This window comes from Cervus elaphus, chromosome 5 (genome assembly GCF_910594005.1).
Source record: "Cervus elaphus chromosome 5, mCerEla1.1, whole genome shotgun sequence".
NCBI classification, from domain to species: Eukaryota; Metazoa; Chordata; class Mammalia; order Artiodactyla; family Cervidae; genus Cervus; species Cervus elaphus.
In genome coordinates this window covers 114140734-114164799 of record NC_057819.1, presented here as the reverse complement: position 1 = coordinate 114164799, position 24066 = coordinate 114140734, and the positions used below count along the sequence as shown (strand labels likewise).

Genomic DNA, 24066 nt, shown 5'->3' with positions numbered 1-24066 from the left:
CCAGCCCGGGCCACGAGGTTTGTCACTTCAGTTGTGTGTGATGCTCCAGATTGCTGCCCTGGTCCTGCCTCAGAACTCAACCAGGCTGGTCCCCAGTTCCTGGCAGAGGATGCTATCACCCCTTCCTCGGTTCCTATCTCTTTTACCCTGTCAACAGGAAAGTTCCTGAAACTGGACAGTTGATTTGATTTCAGATTAATATGCTGAAGCTGCACTGTTGCCTGGCAACCTTGTGAATCATCTCTCTCTTTTTTTGAATCATCTCTTTCCCTTCACTCTCAGGGTCATCTGAAGTCAGCCCCCTTCTCTCTACCATGACTGAGGTTGTTCAAGTCTGCCTTCCATCCTTTTCTCCTCTCCATACTGGGGGGTGCATAATCCTGTTCAAGGTCAACCCCCACCAGGGTCCTTCATCCCAGACCCTCCTGCCTGCTTAGAGACTTTATGCCTTCACTTTCCCATTCATTCATTCATCTATTTATTCAACAAAATTTTTCTAAGTTCTCCCTTTGTGCCAGGCACTGTGCTGACTCCGAGGACACAATGTTGATTGAGAGGCTCTTCTTGCCTTTTCTCTTGAAGGGGAAACAGTAAGATGCTATGGCTGAAGGTACCACAGGTAGCTGGCAGTGGGGAGGGAAGTAAGCAGGGAGACCTTGTCTATCCCCCTGGATCTTGAAGTTCTCCTCCATGGAAAGCCTTATGACATCTACAACACATTTTCCCCTCTTCCTTCCCAAAATGATGGGATTAAAATTTAGGGAGCACTTCTAAGGTCAGGCCTCCATGGCAGGCACTTTGTATGCTTTATGTCTGCTAATCCTCATCACCACCCTGTGAGGAGGGTGACTGTCTTGCCCCTAGTTTATAGCTGAGAAAACGAAGGCACAGAGAGATTGGTGATTCTTATGAGAAGTAATGAAGCAATCCATCATGGATCTGGAGCATCTCTGAATGTTCTTGCTGAGGATGCCAAGCATGCAAGGTCAGGAGCACTTCTTCACCTGGACCATGTCTCAGGGTTGTGTTTGGAGTGAATAGCCTTGAAGGATGTAGCTGTTTATCTCCCAATGGGAAGGGAGATTCCCCAAGCTCAGGGTTCCTCAGCGGCAACTACCGCCCACAAATCATCCACCTGGGTCCAATGTTGTGTCACCAGCTGAGGAACTCAAGGCGCGAGGGAATGGATGCAAATCGTGCTGCTCACTGGATTATAAGTAATAAGGTTATTCGTCTCTGACCTGGGAGTCTTGTGTCATCTGTCAGCATTGGTGAAAGCATAACAGCTTGTATGTGTGTGTATGTGTTAGTCATTCAATGGTGTCTGGCTCTTTGTAACCCCATGGACTGTAGCCTGCCAGGCTCCTCTGTCCATGAAATTCTCCAGGCAAGAATACTGGAATGGGTTACCATTTCCTCCTCCAGGGGATCTTCCTGACCCAGGGATCAAACCCTAGTCTTCTGCATTGTGGGCAGATTCTTTACCATCCAAACCACTAACGGCTTGGGTAAAGTCAATTCAATCAAGTCCATCCCAAACCCAACACAGTGATTTGCCCAGGACATGGGGCTCATCACTGAGACTTGAACTTAGCAGTTTGATTTCATAAGCTTGATTTAAATACAAGTCTTTCCTCGCTGCTTTCCTGCTAACTGCATGGCAAGGTGTCTCTTCCCTTCACTCTACTATTTATTGAGCCAGTGTGAGGTTGGTTAGATGGGCAGACAGCAGGGCTAAGGAGAAATGGGAGGTTTTGATGGCTGGTTTCACCTGTGACCTCACTTGACTTTTGTGAAAAGCTATTTCAGGAAAGGGCGAGGGGGCAGTGCATTTCTTTAGGCTTTACCGAAGTTCTCCTGCTCTTATAAACTTATCTCATTCTATTATTATCCCTGGCAGAGAGCAGAAGTTATTTTCATTCACCAGCCAAAGTAGTGTGCTGCCATGTGGCAAGGGCAAAATCTCTGTTCATAATCTGCCCACTGAACTTTGAAAGGATGCAATTTAAAAAGTACAGGGGACCTCCCTGGCAGTGCAGTGCTTAAGACTGCTCACTTCCACCTCAGGGCACACGGGTTCAATCCTTGGTCAGGGAACTAGATCCCACATTCCTTGAGGTGTGGCCAAACAAAACAAAACAAATCCCAACAACCATATAACCTGTTTTCTGAGATATAGTTCACACATCACACCATTCAGTCTTTTAAAGTATACAGTCCAGGGGCCTTCATGATATTCACAAAGTTGCCCAAATGTTACATTATTTAATACCATTTTCATCACCCCAAGCGGAAAACCCTTATCCCTTTTGCAGTCCCTCCCCATTCCTCCTCTCTCCTGGCAACTATTCATTGACTTTTTGTCTCGAGATATGACTGGGCATTTCATATAAATGGGATCATACAAAATATGGCCTCTCGTGTCTGGCTTATTTCATTTGGCATCAGGTTTTCAAGATTTACTCATGTTATAGCATGCATTGGTACTTTTAATTTTTTTCCAAATTATATTCCTTTGTATGGATCTACCACATTTTATTTATTCATTCATCAATTAACATGATCAAATGGACTCTTGGGTTGTTTCTACTTTTTGGCTGTTGTGAACAACGCTGTTAGGAATATTTATATACAAGGTATTAGGTGACTATATGTCTTCAATGCTCTTGGGTATATATCTAGGAGTGGAATGGCTGGATCACTGGGTAAATCTGTTTAATTTTTTTTAGGGAGTGACAGACTATTACTTCAGAGGCCATACCATTTTACATTCCCACCAACAATGTATAAGGGTTCTCATTTCTCCCCATTCTCCACCAAGAATGGTTATTAATTGTCTTTTTGGCAGTAACCATTCTACAGATTGTGAGTGGAATCTCAATTCATGTTTTTTAATTTTTATTGGAGTCTAGTTGCTTTACAATGTTGTGTTAGTTTCTGCCGCACAGCAAAGTGAATCAGGTCTATATTTACATATGCCCTCTCTTTTTTTGGATTTCCTTCCCATTTAGGTCACCACGGAGCGCTGAGTCCCATGTCCTATACAGTAGGTTCTCATCAGTTATCTACTCACCTCAGTGGTTTTGATTTGCGTTTCCCTGATGACTCATGACATTGAACATCTTTCATGGGTGTATCGGTCATTTGTATATCTTCTTTGGAGGAATGTCTATTCAGATCCTCTGCCCACTTTTCAGTGTTCTGTCTTTTTAAAAAAACTGCTTTGTAAGAGTTCTTATATATTCTAAATCCAAGTCCTTTATCAGATATGTGATTTGTAAGTATTTCCCCCCATTTGGTGGGTTGTCTTTTCACTGTCTTGACAGTATCCTTGGAAGCACAAAAGGTTGAAAATTTGATGAAATCCAATTAATCTACTTTTTTCTTTTGTCACTTGTAGTTTTGCTATCAAATCTAAGAAAGCTTTGCCTAATTTAATTTAGGTCATGAAGGTCTTCTATTTTCTCTGAAAAGTCCTATCTTTTTAGCTCTTATATTTAGGTCTGTGATGCACTTTGAGTTAATTTTTGCATATGGTGAAAAGTAGGGGTCCAGCTTCATTTTCTACCTGTGGAGATCCAATGGTCCTGGCACATTTATTGAAAAGATTACATTCTTTCTTCTTGAATTGTCTTGCTCCCCTTGTCAAAAGTCTTGTGGAAACCTTGACTGAAATGAAATGATTCTTGATAATTAAAAAAAAATCAATGCCCTTTAACTTTTGAAAACGATGTATTTCTGGCTGCGCTGGGTCTTTGTCACTGTGTAAGGACTTTCCTTAATTGCAGAAAGTGGGGGCTGCTCCCTGTTGCGGTGCATGGACTTCTCATTGTGATGGTTTCTCCTATTGTGGAGCACGGGCTCTAGGTGCCTGGGCTTCAGTAGTTTAGGCACTTAGTAGTCACTGCCCTGGGGCTCTAGAGCTGGGGTTCAGTAGAGTAGTTGAGGCGCACAGGCTTAGTTGCCCTGCAGCATGTGGTATCTTCCCAGACAAGGGATTGAACCCGTGTCCCCTGCATTGGCAGGAGGATTCCTATTCACTGCACCACCAGAAGTTCAACAATTCTTAATTTGGCAGGTGGGGGGATTTGTGTTATTTCAGAAGCAGTGTGTAGAGTGTGTAGAGGCTTCGTTAATGGGTTTCCTAACAGTGCTTCTCAACTTTTAATGCATAAAATGCATAAAGACCCTGGGGGTCTTGTTCGGATGTAGATTCCAGTTCCGTTGGTCTCATAGGGGACCTGCGATTCTGCATTTCTGAAAAGCTCCCATGTCAGTCTGATATGTTGGTTTGCAAATCACAGGGTTTTATCAAATGCAATTTCAAAAGTCTACAATTGAAATCCACAAAAAGAAAGCCCCAGTGTAGGGCTTCCCTGCTGGATCAGTGGTTTAGAGTCCGCCTGCCAATGCAGGGGACATGGGTTCCATCCCTGGTTGGGGAAGGTCCCACATGCTGTGTGGCCAAACAACAACAACAACAAACAAATCGCACCTGAGAGATGAGGGCTGTCATTGGTCCCAATAAGTGAAAAGCCAAGTTTGATACAGTCATCACTGTATTTTCTGCTGCAACATTGTTTTTGACATCCTTAATCAGATGAATGGGAGCTGCAGGCTTGGTAGGGTTCAATGGTGGTGAATGGGGAGCTCATCACCACCCATGGTCCACCCCAGGGATTCTGGCATGAGGCTGAGGGCTGAGCTCAGGCTTGGTGCCACTGGAGAGTCCCCAGTTGACTGCTGTGACAGCCAGGTTCCTGCACCCCTCAGCTACTGCCAAGATACTAATCAGTCCGTATTCAGCTCAAAACTGTTGCTTTCCATTCTTCCACTGTTTGTTTTTGTGCATTTCAATGCAAATCTAAAACAGCAATGGAAAATGCACTTATAAAAATATTTAAACTCATATAATGTTACCGTCTTTGCTTAACTAGCTTGCAGATCAATCTATGAAGTCTGCTAATTTTAATTGGGGAAATCTTTTTTTTTTTTTGGCATGCAACTCACAGGATCTTCATTCCCAGACCAAGGATCAAACCCATGTCTCCGTCAGTGAAAGTGTGGAGTCCTAACCACAGGACCACCAGGGAAATCCCTGAAGGCTGCTAATTTTATGGTCCAAACTGGTGCTCCTTAAACTCTTTTAATGAAGATTGTAAAAATGAAGATGGACTTAATAAGTCTGAAAGTCGCTCAGTCGTGTCCGACTCTTTGTGACCCCATGCACTACATACAATCCATGAAATTCTCCAGGCCAGCATACTGGAGTGGGTAGCCTTTCCCTTCTCCAGGGGATCTTCCCAACCCAGGGATCAAACCCAGATCTTTCGCATTGCAGGCAAATTCTTTACCATCTGAGCCACAAGGGAAGCCCAAGAATACTGGAGTGGGTAGCCTATCCCTTCTCCAGGGGATCTTCCCGACTCTGGAATCGAACAGGGGTCCCCTGCACTGCAGGCAGATTCTTTACCAACTGAGCTATCAGGGAAGCCCTTTAGTAAGTCTGAGGTGGGCTTGAAATTCTGCACGTCTAACAAGCTCCCAGGTGATGCTGAGCACTGGGTCTTTAGTTCTGTTTCCACAGTGGACCAAGGGACTAAGGAAGTTGCAATCTCCCTGCCCCTGATTTGCGCTTGTGTTTGTTTTCTACTGTGTCACAGAAATGGAGTGAAAATCAATGACTTGACACCTGAACAGAATGACTATCTCATCCATGTTCCCACGTTAGCATTTTTCAACCTCTCTGCTCCCTGTGCTTCCTGTTTTCAACCAGTCGTCCATTCTGGGTATAAATTAACCATAAAGGTCTAAAAGATTAATGACAATTTGAACCTCGCAACCAACTAGATGACTAAGGCTGGAGGATGGCTGGTGATAGTGGCTGTGGAGTGAATGAGTCACGCATGAGCTTCTGAGCGCCGTGCAGTCTGGCCGCTGTGCACGCCTTCTGCTCAACCCACACTCGGTTTTAGAGTTATTTTTAAATATTTTAAATAGTCATTAATTTAAAAATTGATATTGAAATAGGCACTGTTACTGCTTGTAGGGATGTGCCTGGAAAACCTTTGATAATCCCTGGGGCTTTGAAAGCCTCAGAAAGAAATCATGGACCAGTGATACTTAACCGTTTTGGGTAATGGCTTCCTTTAAAAGAACCTGATCAAAGCTATGAAGAAAGTGCACTCGTGTACATTATATACAAACTCTCACAAAGTCTCAGGGTTTGGTTTCTCAGCTGCTGGTAATCCTTGGTCACCCCTTTTTCAACCATCTTAAATAAAATACTCATGATTTGCCCTCAAGCTTAGCTCTGATGATGTCTCTCTTCTGCTCAAAGTTCCTCAATTGTTGTTGTTCAGTTGCTCAGTCATGTCCAACTCTTTGCGACCCCATTTGCAGCATGCTAGACTTCTCTGTCCTTCACTGTCTCCTAGAGTTTGCTCAAACTCATGTCCATTGAGTCGGTGATGCCATCCAACCATCTCATCCTCTGTCGCCCTCTTCTCTTCCTGCCTTCAATCTTTCCCAGCATCAGGGTCTTTTCCAATGAGTTGGCTCTTAGCATCAGGTGATCAAAGTATTGGAGCTTCAGCTTTAGCATCAGTCCTTCCAAAGAATATTCAGGGTTGATTTCCTTTAGGATTGACTGGTAAGATCTCCTTGCTGTCCAAGGGACTCTCAAGAGTCTTCTCCAAAAAAAAAAAAAAAAAGAGTCTTCTCCAGCACCACAGTTCGAAAGCATCTATTCATTGGCACTCAGCCTTCTTTATGGTCCAACTCTCACATCCATACACGACTACTGGAAAAACCATAGCTTTGACTATATGACCCTCTGTCAGCAAAGTGATGTTTCTGCTTTTTAATATGCTGTCTAGGTTTGTCATAGCTTTTCTTCCAAGGAGCAAGCATCTTTTAATTTCATGACTGCAGTCACCATCTGCATTTTAGATGCCCAAGAAAATAGTCTGTCGCTGTCTCCATTTCTTTCTGTTTGCCATGAAGTGATGGGACCAGATGCCATCATCTTAGTTTTTTGAATGTTGAGTTTTAAGCCAGCTTTTTCACTCTCCTCTTTCACCTTCATCAAGAGACTCTTTAGTTCTTTGCTTTCTTCCATTAGGATGGTGTCATCTGCATATCTGAGGTTATTGATATTTCTCTTGGCAATCTTGATTCTAGCTTGTGCTTCATCCAGTCTGGCATTTTGCATGATGTACTCTGCATATAAGTTAAATAAGCAGGGTAACAATATATAGCCTTGACATACTCCTTTCCCAATATGAACCAGTCCATTTTGCCACTTGTGGTTCTAACTGTGCTTCTTCTAACCTGCATACATGTTTCTCAGGTTCCTCAGTAGCTTCCCATTAGCCACAGCAGTGTTTCCTCAAGTGGAGTTTGTGGCTCTCCCAATAGGAATTGGCTGATGCTGATTAAAAAGGCCAGTCCTTGGGCCCCCTATCAGAGCTTCTGAATCAGAATCTCTGGACCTAAAGGCAGGGCCATTTCCTGGAGTTTGTAGGCTTCTGTAACATCCTCAGAGGCTCCATCACACCTCATACCAAATGAATAAAAAGGTACCCATAGGCCAGACAGACATACATTTTCTATAACTTTTTTTTGGTTCATATTAAAAAAAACATTTTTGTAACGTTTGAGGTGGAAGTATTTCTGTAACATTTTAAAAAAGATGTTTATAAATTTTACAATCTGCCTGGTGCCTGCTTGCTCAGTCTGTCCAACTCTTTGCAATCCCATAGACCAGAGCCTGCCAGGCTCCTCTGTCCCTGGAATTTTTCAGCCAAGAATGCTGAAGCGGGTTGCCATTTCCTTCTCCAGGGGATCTTCCTAATTCAGGGATCGAACCCACGTCTCCTGCATCTCCTACCCGAAAGGCAGGTTCTTTACCACTGGTGCCACGTGGACTCCCTTAAAAATTATTCTTTCCCTGGAACCTTTATTATGCTTCCATGCATTCATGCCTAATCGTTTCAGTTGTGTCCTACTCTGTGGCCCTATGGACTGTAGCCTGCCAGTCTCCTCTGCCCATGGGGTTCTCCAGGCAAGGATACTGGAGTGGGCTGCTGTGCCCTCCTCCAGGGGGATCTTCCTGACCCAGGACTGAGCCCTCATTTCTTACATCTACCTGCACTGGCAGGCAGATTCTTTACCACTAGCGCCACCTGGGAAGCCCATAGAGGAATTACCTTGTAGGTACCCAGGATGCTACCTTCTGTAGTGTTAATCATGATTTTGCAGTTTTTGAGTCAAGTTTAGGAGATAATACATTTCCCTTCAGTTCTTAGACCTTTTTTTAGGCCCTTGAAAAGTAGTTGGGGTTTAGCTAATACCCAGCACAGCCGAACTGTCCTGGGAGGGGCTTAGAATCTGAATTTTCAATAGGTTCTCCCAAGAACAGTGCATTTTATCAATCTAAATTGGAGCTAAGAGAAGAAACTGCCAAAGCCTCAGGTTATGAGCTAATTTTGAAATAAAGTCTTATCTCTTTAAAAGCTAAAAATTAGTCAGGGAGCTCTTAATTTCAAAGTAATAGTGAACAGTCAATAGTAAAGTGTTGTTTCCTTTTTTGGAGTACAGTTGATTGACAATGTTGTGATAGTTTCAGGTATAGAGCATAGTGATTCAGTTACACATATACATATATTCAGTCTTTTTCAGATTCTTTTCCTATATAGATTTAAAAATTTAACTCCTTAAAAAAAAACTTTTATTGTAGTTGATTTACAATGTGTAAGTTTCAGGTACAGTATAGTGGTTCAGTTACACATATATTCTTTTTCAGATTCATAGTAAAGTTTTTGACCCTGATGCCACAAGGAGGAGCTACCCAGGTTGGTAAACAAGGAAGGTCAATTCGAGAACCTTTTGGTACAATGTTTGTTCTGGAATATACTGGGTTTTTTTGACCTATTTATAGATTAAAAATACAAGCTTTCATTTTAGCTGACCAGTCTGCATTTTGTCTTTGTCCCTGTTTCAGAGGGTAGGCACTGGGGGCTGATGCCTGGGAGTGGGCAGGAGACAGGACACAGGGGAAAGAGGAGGCAGAGAAGTAACTGGGGGTGGGAGAGAGGAACCAAGGAGCAGAGCTAGGAGACTTTTCGGCCATAAATTTCATTAACCGTCTTGTTAATCACTCACTTTTGGGGCTCGGCCACACAGCATGCAGGATTAGTTCCCTGAAAGGGGATCAACTTGTGCTCCCTGCAGTGGGAGGGACTATTAACCACTGGAACACCAGCAAGATCCCTGGGAGACATGCTTTACTCAAAATTCTTTTGCATATTAGTATCAAAAAGTCTTGCTTGTGGCTCAGGCCACTCAGCTTACTCCAACCTTCCACTCAGCCCTCTTCTCCAATTCCCTCTTCCCCACCATGGGACTGAGTCTCCACTGTGAAATGAGTCACTTAGCGCCAGCCTGGCATGTGATAAGGAAGTACTGCATCACTTCTGGTTCTATGCAGGGGCTTTGTTCCAGTTAAATGGGCCTACCGTGGCTTCCTCACACAGAGTCCTGTCACTTCTGGGTCTTGACTCCTCTTTGCCTGCAATGCCCTGCTTCAGATGACACCTTTATGGAGCCTTCCCAGGTCTGGATGGGGGTGGTGGGGATTTCCCAACCCTGAGATGCTGCAGCTCTTTGGCCAAGCCACTGGTGGCCTGGACCTCTGCCTTGTCACAAGCCATGTGCCAGTCTCACACTCCTATCTGGGGTCAGTATTTGAGCACAGGGTGTCTGCCTGACTAGCCTGAATCGTTGAGTTCCACGATTTCTTGCATATACCAAACAGGCAACCTCTGTAAAATATTTAGGTCACCTGGTGGGAAAAGCAGTGGAGCCCTGGGTCCTAAAAAACATGTTACCACCTACTAGCCTTGCAAATTTCCACATCTCATTTTTCTTATGCATCAAATAGATGCAATTGTGCTATTATCTTCTGAGATCCACCCAAGCCTCATTGGTTCCACAGACACATTCACTGTCTTTGTTCCCAGGTGGCCTCTACATGAAGTCATCGTACATCCAGGAGGCTAACAAGATGGTCTGGTGACTAAGTAGACAAGTGTTGACATTTCATGACCATTCTCAGCAGGTCTTCTCAGGACACTGAGACAACAGAGCTCTGACTGAATGCTTACACAGTGGCTAACAAGGCGGGGTAGGGAGTGTGTTTGGAAAGACAAACTCTCTACTTTTTTTGGCTAAGAGGGTCAGGCCCCAGTTAAGGAGCTGTGGGTCCAGATGTATCCTCTATTGCCATTTCTGTGGTTCCTCCACACGTACAAGATTGATTATATATTAAACAGAATCTGCAAGTCAAATGTTTCTGAAAACAAGTTTTATTTAAATAAGGGTTTAAATACATTACATAACATTAAAACTGAAGAGGGGGAAAAAAAACCAAAAAAACCAGTTTATTTCACAAGGCATTGGGCAGCTGTTGCTAGTAAGTTGCAAGCTCTACAGCTACGTGACTGATAACATTGGTTTGAAATTTGTTCCCTTGTCAGAAGTTTAACTGATAGAAGGTTGGCCTCACATTCTAGTTTGGACACCGATTAGCTAGAACATGTCTGGTCGTGAAGACCTTGGTGGCAAGCCAGATGTCCTGTCACTTCACTGGAGGGTGGCTGCTCTAAGCTCTGCCCACCCAGTCACGTTGGAGACATCAAGGGATCCTTCCCTGGCCACCGAAGGCACCCTCTAGCAGTACAGCTGCCTCACCCATCCTCCACTCTCCGCTTCATCGAGGACTGTTCAGGTGGTGACATTTTCTCAGGGCAGGGAACTTTGCAGAGAGACTGCCGAGGAGCTTCTGGCCAGACATAGCCATCTGTGATCTTGGGGCTCTGGACTTAGCTGAAACATCACTGTTATTGCTTTGTTTCAGGCTGGACACTGCCAGGCGCCTACTGCTTGACCTCTGTTTAAATGAGGGACTTCAAGACTAGACAGCATGGCTCTTTTCAGTTTATTGCATGAAGGAGTTACACTAGTCCAAGTTAAAAGCAGACCCCAAATGGTTACATTATACAAGCTGTGAGGTTTTTAAACTTGTGACAAGGGACAGAAGGGAAATTCTACTCATTGCAAGGAAATCCTCACTTAAGCTTCAGTGAGCCAAAAGCACTTAAAACCCATGAACCTTCAGCTGGTCGTCCTTAGCCAGTCCAATCTGAAAAGGAAAAAAGGGCAGTTTTAAGAGGGAGCAGAGTTAAAGCCTCCTTTCTGAAGACAGCAATCTTCTCTTCCTACTTCTACACTTGGCCAAGAGAAGTCCCAGAGCCAAGATGCACTGAACTCAGGGTACACTCAGTTTATCATCAGTATAATAAGATTTTGCCACTTAAGAGTAGCCAACCAGACATCCTGTTTTAGTGTCTATGTGCATGCTAAGTCACTTCAGTCGTGTCCGACTCTGTGCGACCCCACAGACAGCAGTCCACCAGGCTCCCCCATCCCTGGGATTCTCCAGGCAAGAACACTGGAGTGGGATGCCATTTCCTTCTCCATTGCATGAAAGTGAAGTCACTCAGTCATCTCCGACTCTGAATGACCCCATGGACTGCAGCCTACCAGGCTCCTCCGTCCATGGGATTTTCCAGGCAAGAATACTGGAGTGGGGCGCCCTTAAACTAGATTCAAGCTAGTAAGCTTTAAGGTGGACAAATTCCTCCTTTCCAGAAATACACTATGAACTTCAAAAACTGTTTGGCTTAGCCTTATAAAACAAACTTCTATGTCCCTAGAAGAAACTAAATAGACCAGACAGATCTGAGATTAGTTAGCCAGGCAAGAGGCACAAATGTACCAAAAAAAAAAGCAGCAGAACTCACCTCTACCAGGAACTGGCATATGTTCTTGCGCTGGTCACCCTGTAGCTGAATTACTTCTCCATATTCTGGATGCTCAATTACAGTACCATTGCAGGCAAATTTCTGCAACAACACCACAAGTAAACAAATTGAGCCAAGCAACAGTTTGAATGCCAATAATAACCCCTTTCAGTAAGTAAGCTCAGCAGCTCCATGGAGGCAGGGTAAATATTTAATGAGGTTTTCTTAAAATCTCATTAAAAACCTACCTTCTTAAACGCCTTCACTAGTTTCTTTTTATCGTAATCATCAGCGATCCCTTGGACAGTAGTAAGGGTCTTCCTGCCGTTTCTCTGTTGAATTCTTATATGGATATAATCCTCAGTGCCAGCAGGAAGCAGATCATCACCCTTACTTGCATCAGCAAAGGGGTCTAGGAAGAAAGGTCAAGCTCGTTTAGTGATGCTGCGCTCAGATGCCACTGCCACCCTTCCACTGGATCTCTTCTGTGTGCAGAAACTGATACTGAAATCATCAGGGCTTGGTCGCCATCAGACATATTCTTTGTTTTGTTGGCTCTCCTCGAACAGGTCAGTCCGGGACGGCCAGCTTTCCCAGCCTGGGAGAAAGCCTGGGCTTCTTGCCCCAGGTCCGCCCTCGGAAGCCGATCACGTGTCGGGGGAGCCAGGGCAGGCCGGCGGCGCCCCACCCAGCTGATGCAACCGGCCGGAACCCGAGCTCTAAGGCGGGGCCACACTTCCCGCCCCATTGGCGCGCGCGGGTGTCACTTAGGGCTGGCGCCGCCTCTCCCTCCCGGCACCGTGACAACGGCGGTGACGTGCCGGACGTGACGCTGGGGTGGCGGGAGGGGCGGGTGTGGCCCGAAGAGGCCCGGGAGCCATTAGTAAATGCGCCACCCGAGACGCGAAGCCCGCCCAAGAGCTGACCTCCCGCCCGCTCCTTCCGGTCGCGCTCAAGAGCCAACCCTAAGGCCCAGGCCGCGGCCCCACAGCCCGCGGGCCAAGACAGTTCCCCTCCGCCCAAGTTTACGAAGACCTACAACGTTTAGCAGCTTTCTTGGCCCTGTCTAAGGGCCGGAGCGCCCCGCGGCCCCGCCGGGGCCTTCCTCCCCTCGGGACTTTCTGGGACTTACCGAAAGAGTGGAGGTTCTGGATAGCGGACATACGATACGATTCCTTTTCCTCGGTGGAAACGGCCTGCGGAAGGCGGCGGCGGGAGAAGGCGGGCAGGGGGGACGGAGCGTCGGGAAGCGAGGGGGCTCAAGGGGGAGGCTGCTGAGTCCTCGGCGGCGGCTCAGTGACTGGGGCGGAGGGGCGGCGCCTGTATTCACTTATATAGCCGCCCCTGTGACGCCAGCGCGCTGCCCTCACGTCCAGGCCCCACCCACGGCGTTGTGCCCCCTGCGCCCAGCCGCCGCCGCTTCCAATTGGCCCTCGGGCGGGGACGCGAGACGGCGCTTGCGCAGGAACTGTGTGCTGCGGGAGGGCGTCCTCTCGACTACGGGAGAGATGGAAGGGGGAGGGAAAGGTTGGTCTGTCTAAGCGCCTGCGCAGTGCCGGAGGAGGGTGACGGCGGCGCATACAACTGGCGGAGGTTTCGGTCACGCCTGCGTACTATGATCTGGAGGGTTCTGCCTTCTTGACCTTGTTGCCGGGCGGGTCTTTTCTTGGGGGTAGATTTGGCACTCCTTAGAGATGATTTAGATGGTGACCGTCCCAAACACGACAAATTCCCACTATGTATGAACCCACCCAATTCCCTACTTTACAGATTTACTTACTCCTTGACGGATTTAGGGCGGCACGTCAATCAATGTACAGTGCTGTAATCAAAACCTTATTACTTAGATTAATTTATCATTTAGATGAATCTAATCTAAAAATGGATTAATCTACTTTAAGCTTACCATTTAGATCGTCTAAGGAAAGAATGTCCAGATCATCAGCAGGAGTTCAAGGGAGCCAAGAAGAATTCACGCACTTAGAAGGGGGTCCTTGGTGTCATACATATTGTGTGGAGTTGAGCTTTCCCAGAGCTTAGTTGAATTATTGCCTTCAAAACAGTCAACCTGGGACTTCCCTTGTGGTCTAGTGGTTAAGACTGCACTGCTTCCAAAGCAGGGGGCCCCGGTTGGATCCTGTCAAGAGATCTAAGAGCCCGCATCCCACCGTTCCCAACTCCCCACCCTCCAGGGACCAAAAAAAAAAAAAAAAAAAAGAAAAAACGGTCAACCTTTCTTGCACTTTCAGCTTATTAATTGAAATGTTCATAACTGCAAGGGGACATAGCGAGGTTTTAGACTCTAAAGGCCGCCAGAGGTCAGACAGGTAAGATAAAGGAGTGCAGACAGTCAAGTGTGATGTAATGGGGTGTGGTAGGGGCCAGGGGTTGAAAACCAGAGGCTGCAGCCGCCAGGCACCTCTACCCTGTTGTGCTAGATCGTCTTCATGACAACTTGGAAATTCAGATGTTTATATAAAATCTCTTGATTTCTAAAGATTGCCAATAAATTTAATTTTGGGGAAAACACTGTGCAAGCCAAATAAAATGTGTGCTAGTCCCAAGGGCTGCTGGCTTATGTCTCTTGATGCTCGGCTCCGTGGAGTCTACTGGCGGGGAGAGAGACAATAAACAAATAAGATGACAGATTGTGGCAGGTGCCAAGAAAGAATAAGGTGACATAAGAGAGTGACAAGGGCTTCAGAAGGCCTCTGAGGAGGTGATATCCCAGCTGATGCTTAGAAGGTGGGAAAGAGTCCACTGTGGGGCAAGATGAGAGTCCAGAACCTGCAAAGCCCCGGGGGAGGAAAAGCTGGGTGTACTCGGTTTTTTGATTCCGTATTTACTAAGTAATCTTTTAAATAATAATTTGGCTTCCTTGATGTCAGAAGTTGGGTTACCATGGCAAGAAGTCAGGGGTGTCGCAGTCTCACACCCATCCCAGTCTGAAAAGCTAAGAACACAACTTTCCCCCACCTGGGAACCTCTATATGCAGAGACATGGCTCTGCTTGAAAGGGGTTTGGGGAGAGAAAGTGAAAGAGTCAGAACTGGCCTTCTCAGTGGGCATGTATATTTTGTAATATGAAATTTTAAAGTAGCAATGTGGTCCAGCTGATCTTTTCCATCCTTTCTATGTTATGTTGAAGAAATAGTTTCTCTGCCTCCAGTTTATAAAGATAGATTCTGTTTCTTTCCCCACCCCCCCAAAGTTTTAAAGCTTTGCCTTTTCACATTTAGGTATTTAAACCACTTGGAATTTTGTGTGTGTGTGAGACAGGGCTCTAATATTTTTCCCTTTGTGGATAGCCAATTGTCCCAACCACGTTTGTTGACTAATACCTGATTTGTCCTGCCTTCTCTATCATCGTCGTATTTCCATTTATGCGTGGGTTCATTTTTGGACTCTGTCTTGTTTCACTGGTCTATTTACCCCCAAGCCACAATCACTCAATTACTGGAGTTTTACAAAAAGTCTTCATGTCCAATAGCACTCACCCCTGTTTTGTTTTTCATCAAGATTATCTTGACTTTTCTTGGTCCTAGTTCCCTTTTTGCCTCATGGTGTATCACCACGCCCCACATTCTACAGTGTTCTCTGAAGCACCTGAACTTTCTTATCTCAGGGTCTGTACGTGTGGTCCCTTCCCTTTTCTTCCCTCTGCTTCTCTGTTTGGCGTCTCCCACTCATTCTCTGGGACTCAGCGGGGAGTTTACTCTGCCCCGACTTCCTCTATCTGGCATTAGCCAGTGCATTTTGCTTGCCTGTTCCTTGAACTGGCTACATAAATTGCTGAGCCCAGTGCAAAATGACAGCGTGAGGCTCTTTGTTCCAAAACGGTTCAGAATTTCAAGACAGTGACAGCAAAGCCAAGCACAGGGCTCTCCTGGGTACGGGGCTCTGTGTGATGGTGCAGGTGGCATGCCCATGATCTGGCTCTTCCTGTTCCCTTATTTATGTCCCTGCCAGACTGTGAGCTCAAAAGAGCAGGGTACATGCCTGTCTCCTTTTCTGTGTATGCACAGTAGGTGCCTGCACATGGGGGGTGCTCAGTGATTGTCAGACAAACAGGCATGTAGGTGTCACTGATCAGGGTTCTTGGCCCTCAATAGAAATTGATAAGAGGCCAGACAAAAAATCCAGGCAAGGCTTTATTGGGGCCCCTGCTGTAGCATGGGAGAGCAAAAACAAGCAACAGTTTCTCTTCTTTGCTCCCTGAGGAGGGATGGGTTGGTTCTTTATGTGGACAGAGGGTAGGGGCATATCCAGGGGTTGGGCTAGACGGGAGGCGTAGGCGGTTTGCCCACTTCTTTGGTGGTGGTGTGTGCAGGGGCCTTGAGCACTACCTTGCTTTTGCTCCCGGCTCCTCACAAGTAGCAGTTAGGTTTTTGGTCTTTTTGTATCTTGTTGTCCATAATTTGCCCCAATTGTACTTGAATTCAATTATTTTATTTTTTACACAGTTATTTTTAGTTCCTTACAGTTTGTGTTTTGTTGCTTGAGGAGACATTTGTCCAGGTGCAAGCACTTCAGCAAAGGGTCCCAGGTCCCAGCCTGTCTCAAAGGTGCTCAGTGATAGGAATGACCGACCCCTGGCTCCAGACTGTAGCTTCTGCCGCCCTTTTAGAGAGTCCTGGGGTGAAGCATTGAGAAAAGTTCTTCTCAGAGGTCCAACTCTGGGCTCCATGGGGAGCTGCTGGATCTGGCCTCCTGGTGCAGGCCAGGGAGGGTGGCTCTAGATAAGCACGTTCCCCAGCTCTTGTTGCAGGGACCTGATGTCCAGAGCACTGTAAACAGTTATTGCCACAAACACACACAAGCTTTGCTCTGGGGAGGCTGCAGTTCAGAGGCGAAGCCTGGGGCAAGTAGGACACCAAGTTCTTGGTTACTACCAGCTTCCTAGGCTCTGCTCGCCTCTCAGGGACTCTCATTTTATCCCCCAGAAGGAGGACTCAGGAATTTCTAAGACCTTTGCCAGGTCTAAAGTCCATAGCTCTGTGCTCCTTGCTGGGGACATTTCCAAGGAGAGGTCTGTAAGAATCCACTATCCAGTGTGGAGATTGCTTCCAGCCCGGAGAGCTTGTGGCGTACTGATGGAGCCAGGATGAATTTGTCTGAAAGTGACATCTGTGCCTGCTGACAATACCGGCTGATTTATTACCATGCTTGTAGTTTTGAGTCCTGGCAGGACACGGAGCATGGGCTACCTGAATCTGAGTATCACCTCTACCTCTTCCTGCCTGGGTTCCTCAGTCTCCCAGCCTCCATTTTTTTTCCATCTGCACAGAGGGATACTCACACCTTTTCTCTTAAGTCTTTGAGGCGATTTAAAGAGAATATATGTGACAGGGTAAAAATGTTACATTATTAAATCACTAAGTAGATTATGCCAGATTCTCAGCAAAGAAGGGAGAAAGAGCGAGCGAGATCCTCAGAATGAGGCAGACGTGGGCATCTCTCTGGGGTGAGCTCGGGATGTGGCAAGGACATGGCTGTGTGGGACACCTGGGGACCCTCAGCCTCGATTAAGATTCCCCAGGGCTCTGAACTTGGCATGCAAGCAGCAGACTCTCCCACCAGGAAAGAATCACATCTTCTGGGGAAATAGGTGTCTCCATGGTAACCAGGGCAGATGGTTGATCTGGTCCAACGGAGTTCCCAGTAGCTCCGGTGCTAAAGAAAACTCTGACCTAGAGGGAACCCCAGGGATCACTGGAGGCCCTGTCACACCCAAGGTTGGATTTCTGAGCAGCTGGAGGGGTAACGGGCACAGGATTTAACTTGATTGAAAGTCAAATAGATGCGCTCTTTCTTGCTTTCCTTACTTGGGAGCTACTGGTTATGTATGTACATGTTGGGAATCATGCCCCCTCACCCTTCCTCAGTGAATGAAGTCTGCTGTTCTTGCCACTTGGAAAAGGAGGCAGACCTTGGCTTGCTGTGGCTCTGACCACCCAGATTGCACGGGGTTGTTGTGAGATGTGCGTTTCCTCGATCATCTCTTCAGCCTCCCCGCACTCAGTGTTGGATACTGGGAAGTGACACGAGAGACCTTTATGGGGTATTGGAAACGATCTCGATCTTGAGCCTGGTGGTGAAAATTCCTGGAGCCTAGTATGCTTTACTACCCTCCAACCATTCCCCCGCCCCCCACTGCCAGGCTGTTTTCTTCTTTTTTGGCTGCACTGGATCTTTTTTTAAAATTTATTTTTAAAAAGTATTTTATTTGTTTATCATTTTTGGCTGTGTGGGGTCTTCATTGCTTTGTGCTTGCAGGCTTTCTCTAGTTGCGGTGAGTGGGGGCTGCTGTTGGTTGCGGTGTGGGGACTTCGCACTGTGGTGGCTGCTTGTTGCTGGTGCGCGGGCTCTAGGCACACTGGCTCAGTAGTTGTGATGTACGGGCTTAGTTGCCACTAGGCATGTGGGGTCTCAGTTTCCCGACCAGCGATCGAACCCATGTCCCCTACACTGGAAGGCAGCTTCTTAACCACCGGACCACCAGGGAAGTCCCGCCAGTCTATTTTCTTGTTCTCATGTTTCCTCTCCTAGTCCCCCGAACTATGTCCCTTGCCAGGGACTCCTGCTCAGTTCTTCTTTGCCGGCAGAGCATCTGCCTTCCCCATCCTGCCTTCCGCTCCTTCCCCCTCCCCTGGGATCCTGCAGAGGATGGGATGGGAGGAGGGGAGGCAGCTTTGCTTAGGAGGGAGTTACAGGCCAGAGTCCCTGGCTCCCCTTCCTTGGGCAGGCCAACTGCAGACTTGCTTGGGGGGAGGATTAAGGGTAGCCTGGTCTCGTGGAGGAAGCCAAGAAGGACCAGGCCTGGTGCCCATTGTCAGAGAGTTCACAGCCTGCCAGGGTTCAGAAGATGCTCCCAAGGAGCCAGGGACCCAGGCAGAAGGGAGGAAGTGCCAGGCACAGGTGCACAGAAGGTGCTGTGTCCTGAGTGTGGCAGAAGGAGTCCCCTGGCATATGGGTGGGGGTGGACATTTCAGATGGAGTAAAGAACACCAGATGTGTGGTGTGGAAATCAGTTCAGACCTGGCCCCTCTCTGGGAGAACCACAAAGGTGTGTGTGGCAGTCTGCCCTTTTATTTTTTAAAAAGCTAATGTAGGGATTTCCCTGGCAGTCCAGTTGTTAAGACTCTGCACTTGCAATGTACCAATGCAGGGGGGCGTGTGTTTGATCCCTGGTTGGAGAACTAAGATCTCATGGGACCACACATACACACAAAAAGCTAATGTAATTCACATAAGGGCCATCTTCAGGAAAACCTTTGTGTTCACCCAGCAGCAAGTCTTCCTTGGACAAGTCCTTCCTATGGACGTGAGAAGATCTCTCCTACCAACTGGGAGAGAGTGAGTGGCTTGTACTTAAGATCCTGGGGAAGAAACACAGAAAGAGTTGACAGGGCACAGCTGGGTGTCCCCTGAACTAAGTACCCCACACCTCTGTACCCTACCCCAGGCACTCAGCTCTCCTCAATGTGCAGCTCTGCCTTGAGCCTGGGTCATCTGGAGGAGCCCAGGCCTCTCTGGGTGGCCGTTGTTCTCCCCTGCACCTACCCACCTTCCCCCAGTTAAATCCAACTCTTGAAGGGCCATGTAGGGGCCCACCTGTGGCTCGTGAACCCTGGAAACAGGACCAGTCTGAAGGCAGCTGCATTTTATACTTAATGTGTTGTTAAATGTAAAACATACATGGAGTTTTGAAACCTTAGCATGAAAAAAACTGTAAAATATCTCAGTAACTTTTGTATGAGTACTTATTGAAATAATATTTTGGATATATTGTGTTAAATAAAATAGATCATTAATTTCACCTGTTTCTGTTTTAAAAATGTGGCTATTAGGAAATTTAAAGTTACAGTGGTGGCATGCATTATATTTCTCCTGGAAGGTACTGCTCTAGGTGATTCCAGACTGAAGAGAGGGTTCATTGGCCCAGCAAGTGGCAAATCCACACTCATACACTTGGCTGTTCCCCCCAGCCTTCTCCTTACCAACATCAGACTTCTCTCCTGGTCTTCTAGTCCCTCCTCGATCTTCTCTGATGAGCTGACGAACTGCTTCCTGCTCCCAGTTTAGAAAACAGCTCAGGGATGGTCATGTGAAGAGTCAGTCACATGATCTTTTCCTTCCCCAAGTGGCTTCTCTTCACCCATCCAAACTGGGTCCCCTCCTGGGCAGGGCTGAGGGTTCTATCACCCAGAAGATGAAGGTCTCTCACTTTGTTTCACACGCTCAGCCCAAGCTGACACTTCCACCAGTTAGTGACCAAATATGGCCACCTGAGGGCCTCTCTGGTGGTTCAGACAGCAAGGACTCTGCCTGCAGAGCAGGAGACCCAGGTTTAGTCCCCGGGTTGGGAAGATTCCCTTGGAGAAGGGAATGGCAGCCGACTCCAGTATTCTTGCTGGGAGAATTCCATGGACAGAGGAGCCTGGCAGGCTACAGTCCATGGGGTCAGAAAGAGTCAGACACTGAGTGACTAACACTTTCACTATTTTCATGGCCATCTGACCATGCCCCAGGGGCCTGGGGGCATTGGCCTTGTCTTTTGTCCCAAATAGCTTAGATGCTGTCCTGTTAACCCCTAATAACATTCTTCCTGAGAGGAATTCTAGGAAATAAAGTGAAGTCGCTCAGTCATGTCTGACTCTTTGCGACCCCATGGACTGTAGCCTACCAGGCTCCTCTGTCCACGGGATTTTCCAGGCAAGAGTACTGGAGTGGGTTGCCATTTCACTCTTCCTGAGAGAAATTCTAGGAAATAAGTAGAAAAAAAAACCTTTGTTCTTTATCACAGTTTCAGGTTTATAGCAAAATTGAGAGGAAGGTGCAGAGAATTCCCTTCTGCCCCCAGGCAGGCATGACTGTCTTCTCCACTGTCGACATTTCCACTAGAGTGGTACATTTGTTATAATCAATGAAGCTACACATCACAATCACCCGGAGTCCATGGTTTACATTAGTGTTCATTCTTGGGCAATACATTTTTTATTTTGTGAAACTAACAATTACGACCCACTAGGTGCTGTCCTGAGTGTTTCCCACTCCTGTCTCACAGGATTCTGACAGAGCAGGTGGCATTAGCTCTTTTGTAGGTAAGGCGCCTGGGTTTGAACAAGATCGCTGGCCTGGGTGGCAGTGACCCTCTTCTTGCTGGGCAGCATGGCCATCAGAGGGACCAGGTTTCCAGGAGAAGTCTTGGATGGTTCTGCCCTTGTTAAGGGGGTTAGTCATTTTCTTGATGGGGCTAGTGCCTGGGAGTGCAACCCCAGGTCTTGGTGAGTGGGGGATGTTACTTCATGCTTGAAGACTGAGTCTGGGTGGCCAGTGCTGCCGTGGACAGGGCAGCTATCACAGCACATAACTAGAGTTTAAAAAACTGTTTTGACCCTTAATTCCTTTCTTTAAACAGTGTCTGAACTCCTACTTTGACCAGCATTGCGCTGGGCACATGCCTGTCCCCGAGGGGTCAGGGGAATCTCCAGAGTTCAGTTGTGGCTTAGAGATGAGTGGGATGACGTGTGTGTATATGTGTGTGCGTGTGTGTATGTGAATAAATGGGGTGAGAGTGCATGTGCGTGCTATTGGTGTGTGCCTGTGGATGGGTATCTGAGTGTGAGTGTGTGCACGTTGGGTGTGTTCCTTTCTTTCTTCCCAAATGCTCCTGAGGACCTGAGAGCTTCCAGCATTGCAGCCCAAACCTGGGGGAATCATTTCAGTCCCCACAGGAGGCCCTGCTGACAACACTGTTGTTTTAAATTTTTATTTATTTTTGTCTTCGGCTGTGCTGTAAGACCGTTTCTCTAGTTGTGGTGATCGAGGGCCACGCTCTAGTTGCGTTGCTCAGGCTTCTTGTGGCAGCTTCTCTTTTTGCAGAGCACAGGCTCTATAGGGGCAGGCTCAATGTTTGTGGTGCACAAGGTCAGTCGCTCTGCAGCATACGGGACCTTCCTGGATCAGGGATCAGATCCACGTCTCCTGCATTGGCAGGCAGCCTCTTCACCACCCAGCCACCAGGGAAGTCCCGGGATTAGGGGTTTGAATCAGGGGACCATTTGAAAAGCTGTCCTGCTACTTGTCTGTTCTGTCTTCAGACTGTTACCAAGTCCAAGGTCATGCTGCTCACTACACAACAGGCTAATAAATCAAGAGCCCAGTTGCTGGCACAAGGAATAGCGACTTTATCTGGAAAGCCTGCAGACTGAAAAGATGGTGGACAAGTGTCCCAGAGTACCATCTTCCTGGAATGAGAATCCAGGCTTATGTTCAAAAGGGTTCATTGCTGCAGACTTCCTCTTGGCCAAATCCTTTGTTCCTGCAACTGTCTGTGTAGGTCAGGTTTTGAAGTTCTTGTAAACCTTCAATAAGACAAATGTTATTCTCTGTTCTGAAACTTTTTATTTCTATATGAGTGGGAAATTGTTATACCTTTTAAAGGTCAGAGCTTTGAGAATGGACTATTCTGTATATTTCAGGCTATAGGCAGCATTCTTAACTTGTAGCACAAGCAATAGAATACAAAGGGTCAGTTCAGTCACTCAGTTGTGTCCAACTCTTTGTGACCCCATGGACTGCAGCATGCCAAGCTTCCCTGTCCATCACCAACTCCTGGAGCTTGCTCAAATTCATGTCCATTGAGTTGGTGATGCCATACAACCATCTCATCCTTCTGTCATCCCCTTCTCCTCCTGCCTTCAATCTTTCCCAGCATCAGGGTCTTTTTCTATGCATCAGGTGGCTAAAGTGTTGGAGCTTCAGCTTCAGCATCAGTCCTTTGAATGAATATTCAGGGTTGATTTCCTTTAGGACTGACTGGTTTGATCTCCTTGCTGTCCAAGAGACTCTCAAGAGTCTTCTCCAATACCGCAGTTCAAAAGTATCAATTCTTCAACACTCAGCTTTCTTTAAGGTCCAACTCTCTCATCCATATATGACTACTGGAAAAACCATAGCTTTGACTATATGGACCTCTGTCGGCAAAGTGATGTTTCTGCTTTTTAATATGCGGTCTAGGTTGGTCATAGCTTTTCTTCCAAGGAGTAAGCATTTTGGCTGTCAGTCACCATCTTCAGTAATTTTGGAGCCCAAGAAAATAAAGTCTCTCACTGTTTCCATTGTCCCCTTCCGTTTGCTGTGAAGTGATGGGACCAGATGCCATGATCTTTGTTTTTTGAATGTTGAGTTTTAAGCCAGCTTTTTCACTCTCCTCTTTGACTTTCATCAAGAGGCTCTTTAGTTCCTCTTCACTTTCTTCCATAAAGGTGGTGTCATCTGCATATCTGAGGTTTTTGATATTTCTCCTGGCAATCTTGATTCCAGCTTGTGCTTCATCCAGCTCGGCATTTCTCATGTTATACTTTGCATATAAGTTAAATAAGCAGGGTGACAGTATACAGCCTTGATGTACTGCTTTCCCAATTTGAAACTAGTCTGTTGTTCCATGTCCGGTTCTAACTGTTGCTTCTTGACCTGCATACAGATTTCTCAGGAGGCAGATAAGGTGGTCTGGTACTCCGAGCTCTTTAAGAATTTTTCACAGTTTATTACGTTACACAGTCAAAGGTTTAACATAGTCAATGAAGCAGAAGTAGATTTTAAACTGAAAGAAAGAGATCCTGTATGGGATCAGATTTTTTTCTTCCCTACTACAAGGCGATTTGCATAATCTCTCTGAACCTCAGTGTTCTTTCCTATGTGTATCAGGAAAAATCCACTGGCTTAAATCTGTAACCCCCAGTTCACCTTCTAAGAAGAGCAATTTCAGTGCCCTGAGGGGCCTTAGGGGGCAGGTGGAGGAACCTCCACCTGAGTTGAAATGAAGGGCTGAGGATGAAACCCCAGGGAAGGAGTAAGTGCATCATCAAGGTTGGGGGCCATGCATTCAGTGAGGACAGGTGGAGAGGAAGGGGCTGGGAGAAACGATGGCTCTCATGTGGCCTTTGGGAGGAAAACTTTGTGCTTGGTGTGTGTCCCACCTGCCCCTCCTCACTGCAGGAGCAAATCCTTGGTAAAATAGTGATTGCTCATTGGTGCTTTTGAGGAGATGGCTTTCTTTAGGGGAGAGTGAGGTTTTGGGTTTTGCTTCAAGACTGGCCTAAGCATCTGCATGGGGGAAACTGTGACACTTTGGTTACTTTATAGGGAGGTCATGGCCCATTGCAGAAATATTTACTATCTGCTTCCAAGGGATGGG

General features: G+C 46.7%; 1 protein-coding gene across 1 annotated transcript; it reads right to left on the bottom strand.

Moving 5' to 3' along the window:
- Nucleotides 1-10982: 10982 nt before the first annotated feature.
- Nucleotides 10983-13205, bottom strand: EIF1 (eukaryotic translation initiation factor 1). Its single transcript, XM_043904582.1, has 4 exons — nucleotides 12997-13205; nucleotides 12113-12276; nucleotides 11865-11966; nucleotides 10983-11203 (listed from the first exon to the last, which is right to left on the bottom strand). Exons 1-4 carry the CDS (start codon nucleotides 13025-13027, stop codon nucleotides 11159-11161), a joined length of 342 nt encoding a protein of 113 aa, XP_043760517.1. The 5' UTR covers nucleotides 13028-13205; the 3' UTR covers nucleotides 10983-11158.
- Between the last annotated feature and the right edge of the window lie 10861 nt (nucleotides 13206-24066).

What these genes read in the sequence shown, in the direction of transcription:
- EIF1 (XM_043904582.1), bottom strand. Translation starts at nt 13,027, where the DNA reads ATGTCCGCTATCCAGAACCTCCACTCTTTCG. An exon ending in CCAGAACCTCCACTCTTTCG is followed by an intron (nt 12,277 to 12,996) that starts GTAAGTCCCAGA and finishes CTTTCTTCCTAG; the next exon opens with ACCCCTTTGCTGATGCAAGT. An exon ending in TAGTGAAGGCGTTTAAGAAG is followed by an intron (nt 11,967 to 12,112) that starts GTAGGTTTTTAA and finishes GTGTTGTTGCAG; the next exon opens with AAATTTGCCTGCAATGGTAC.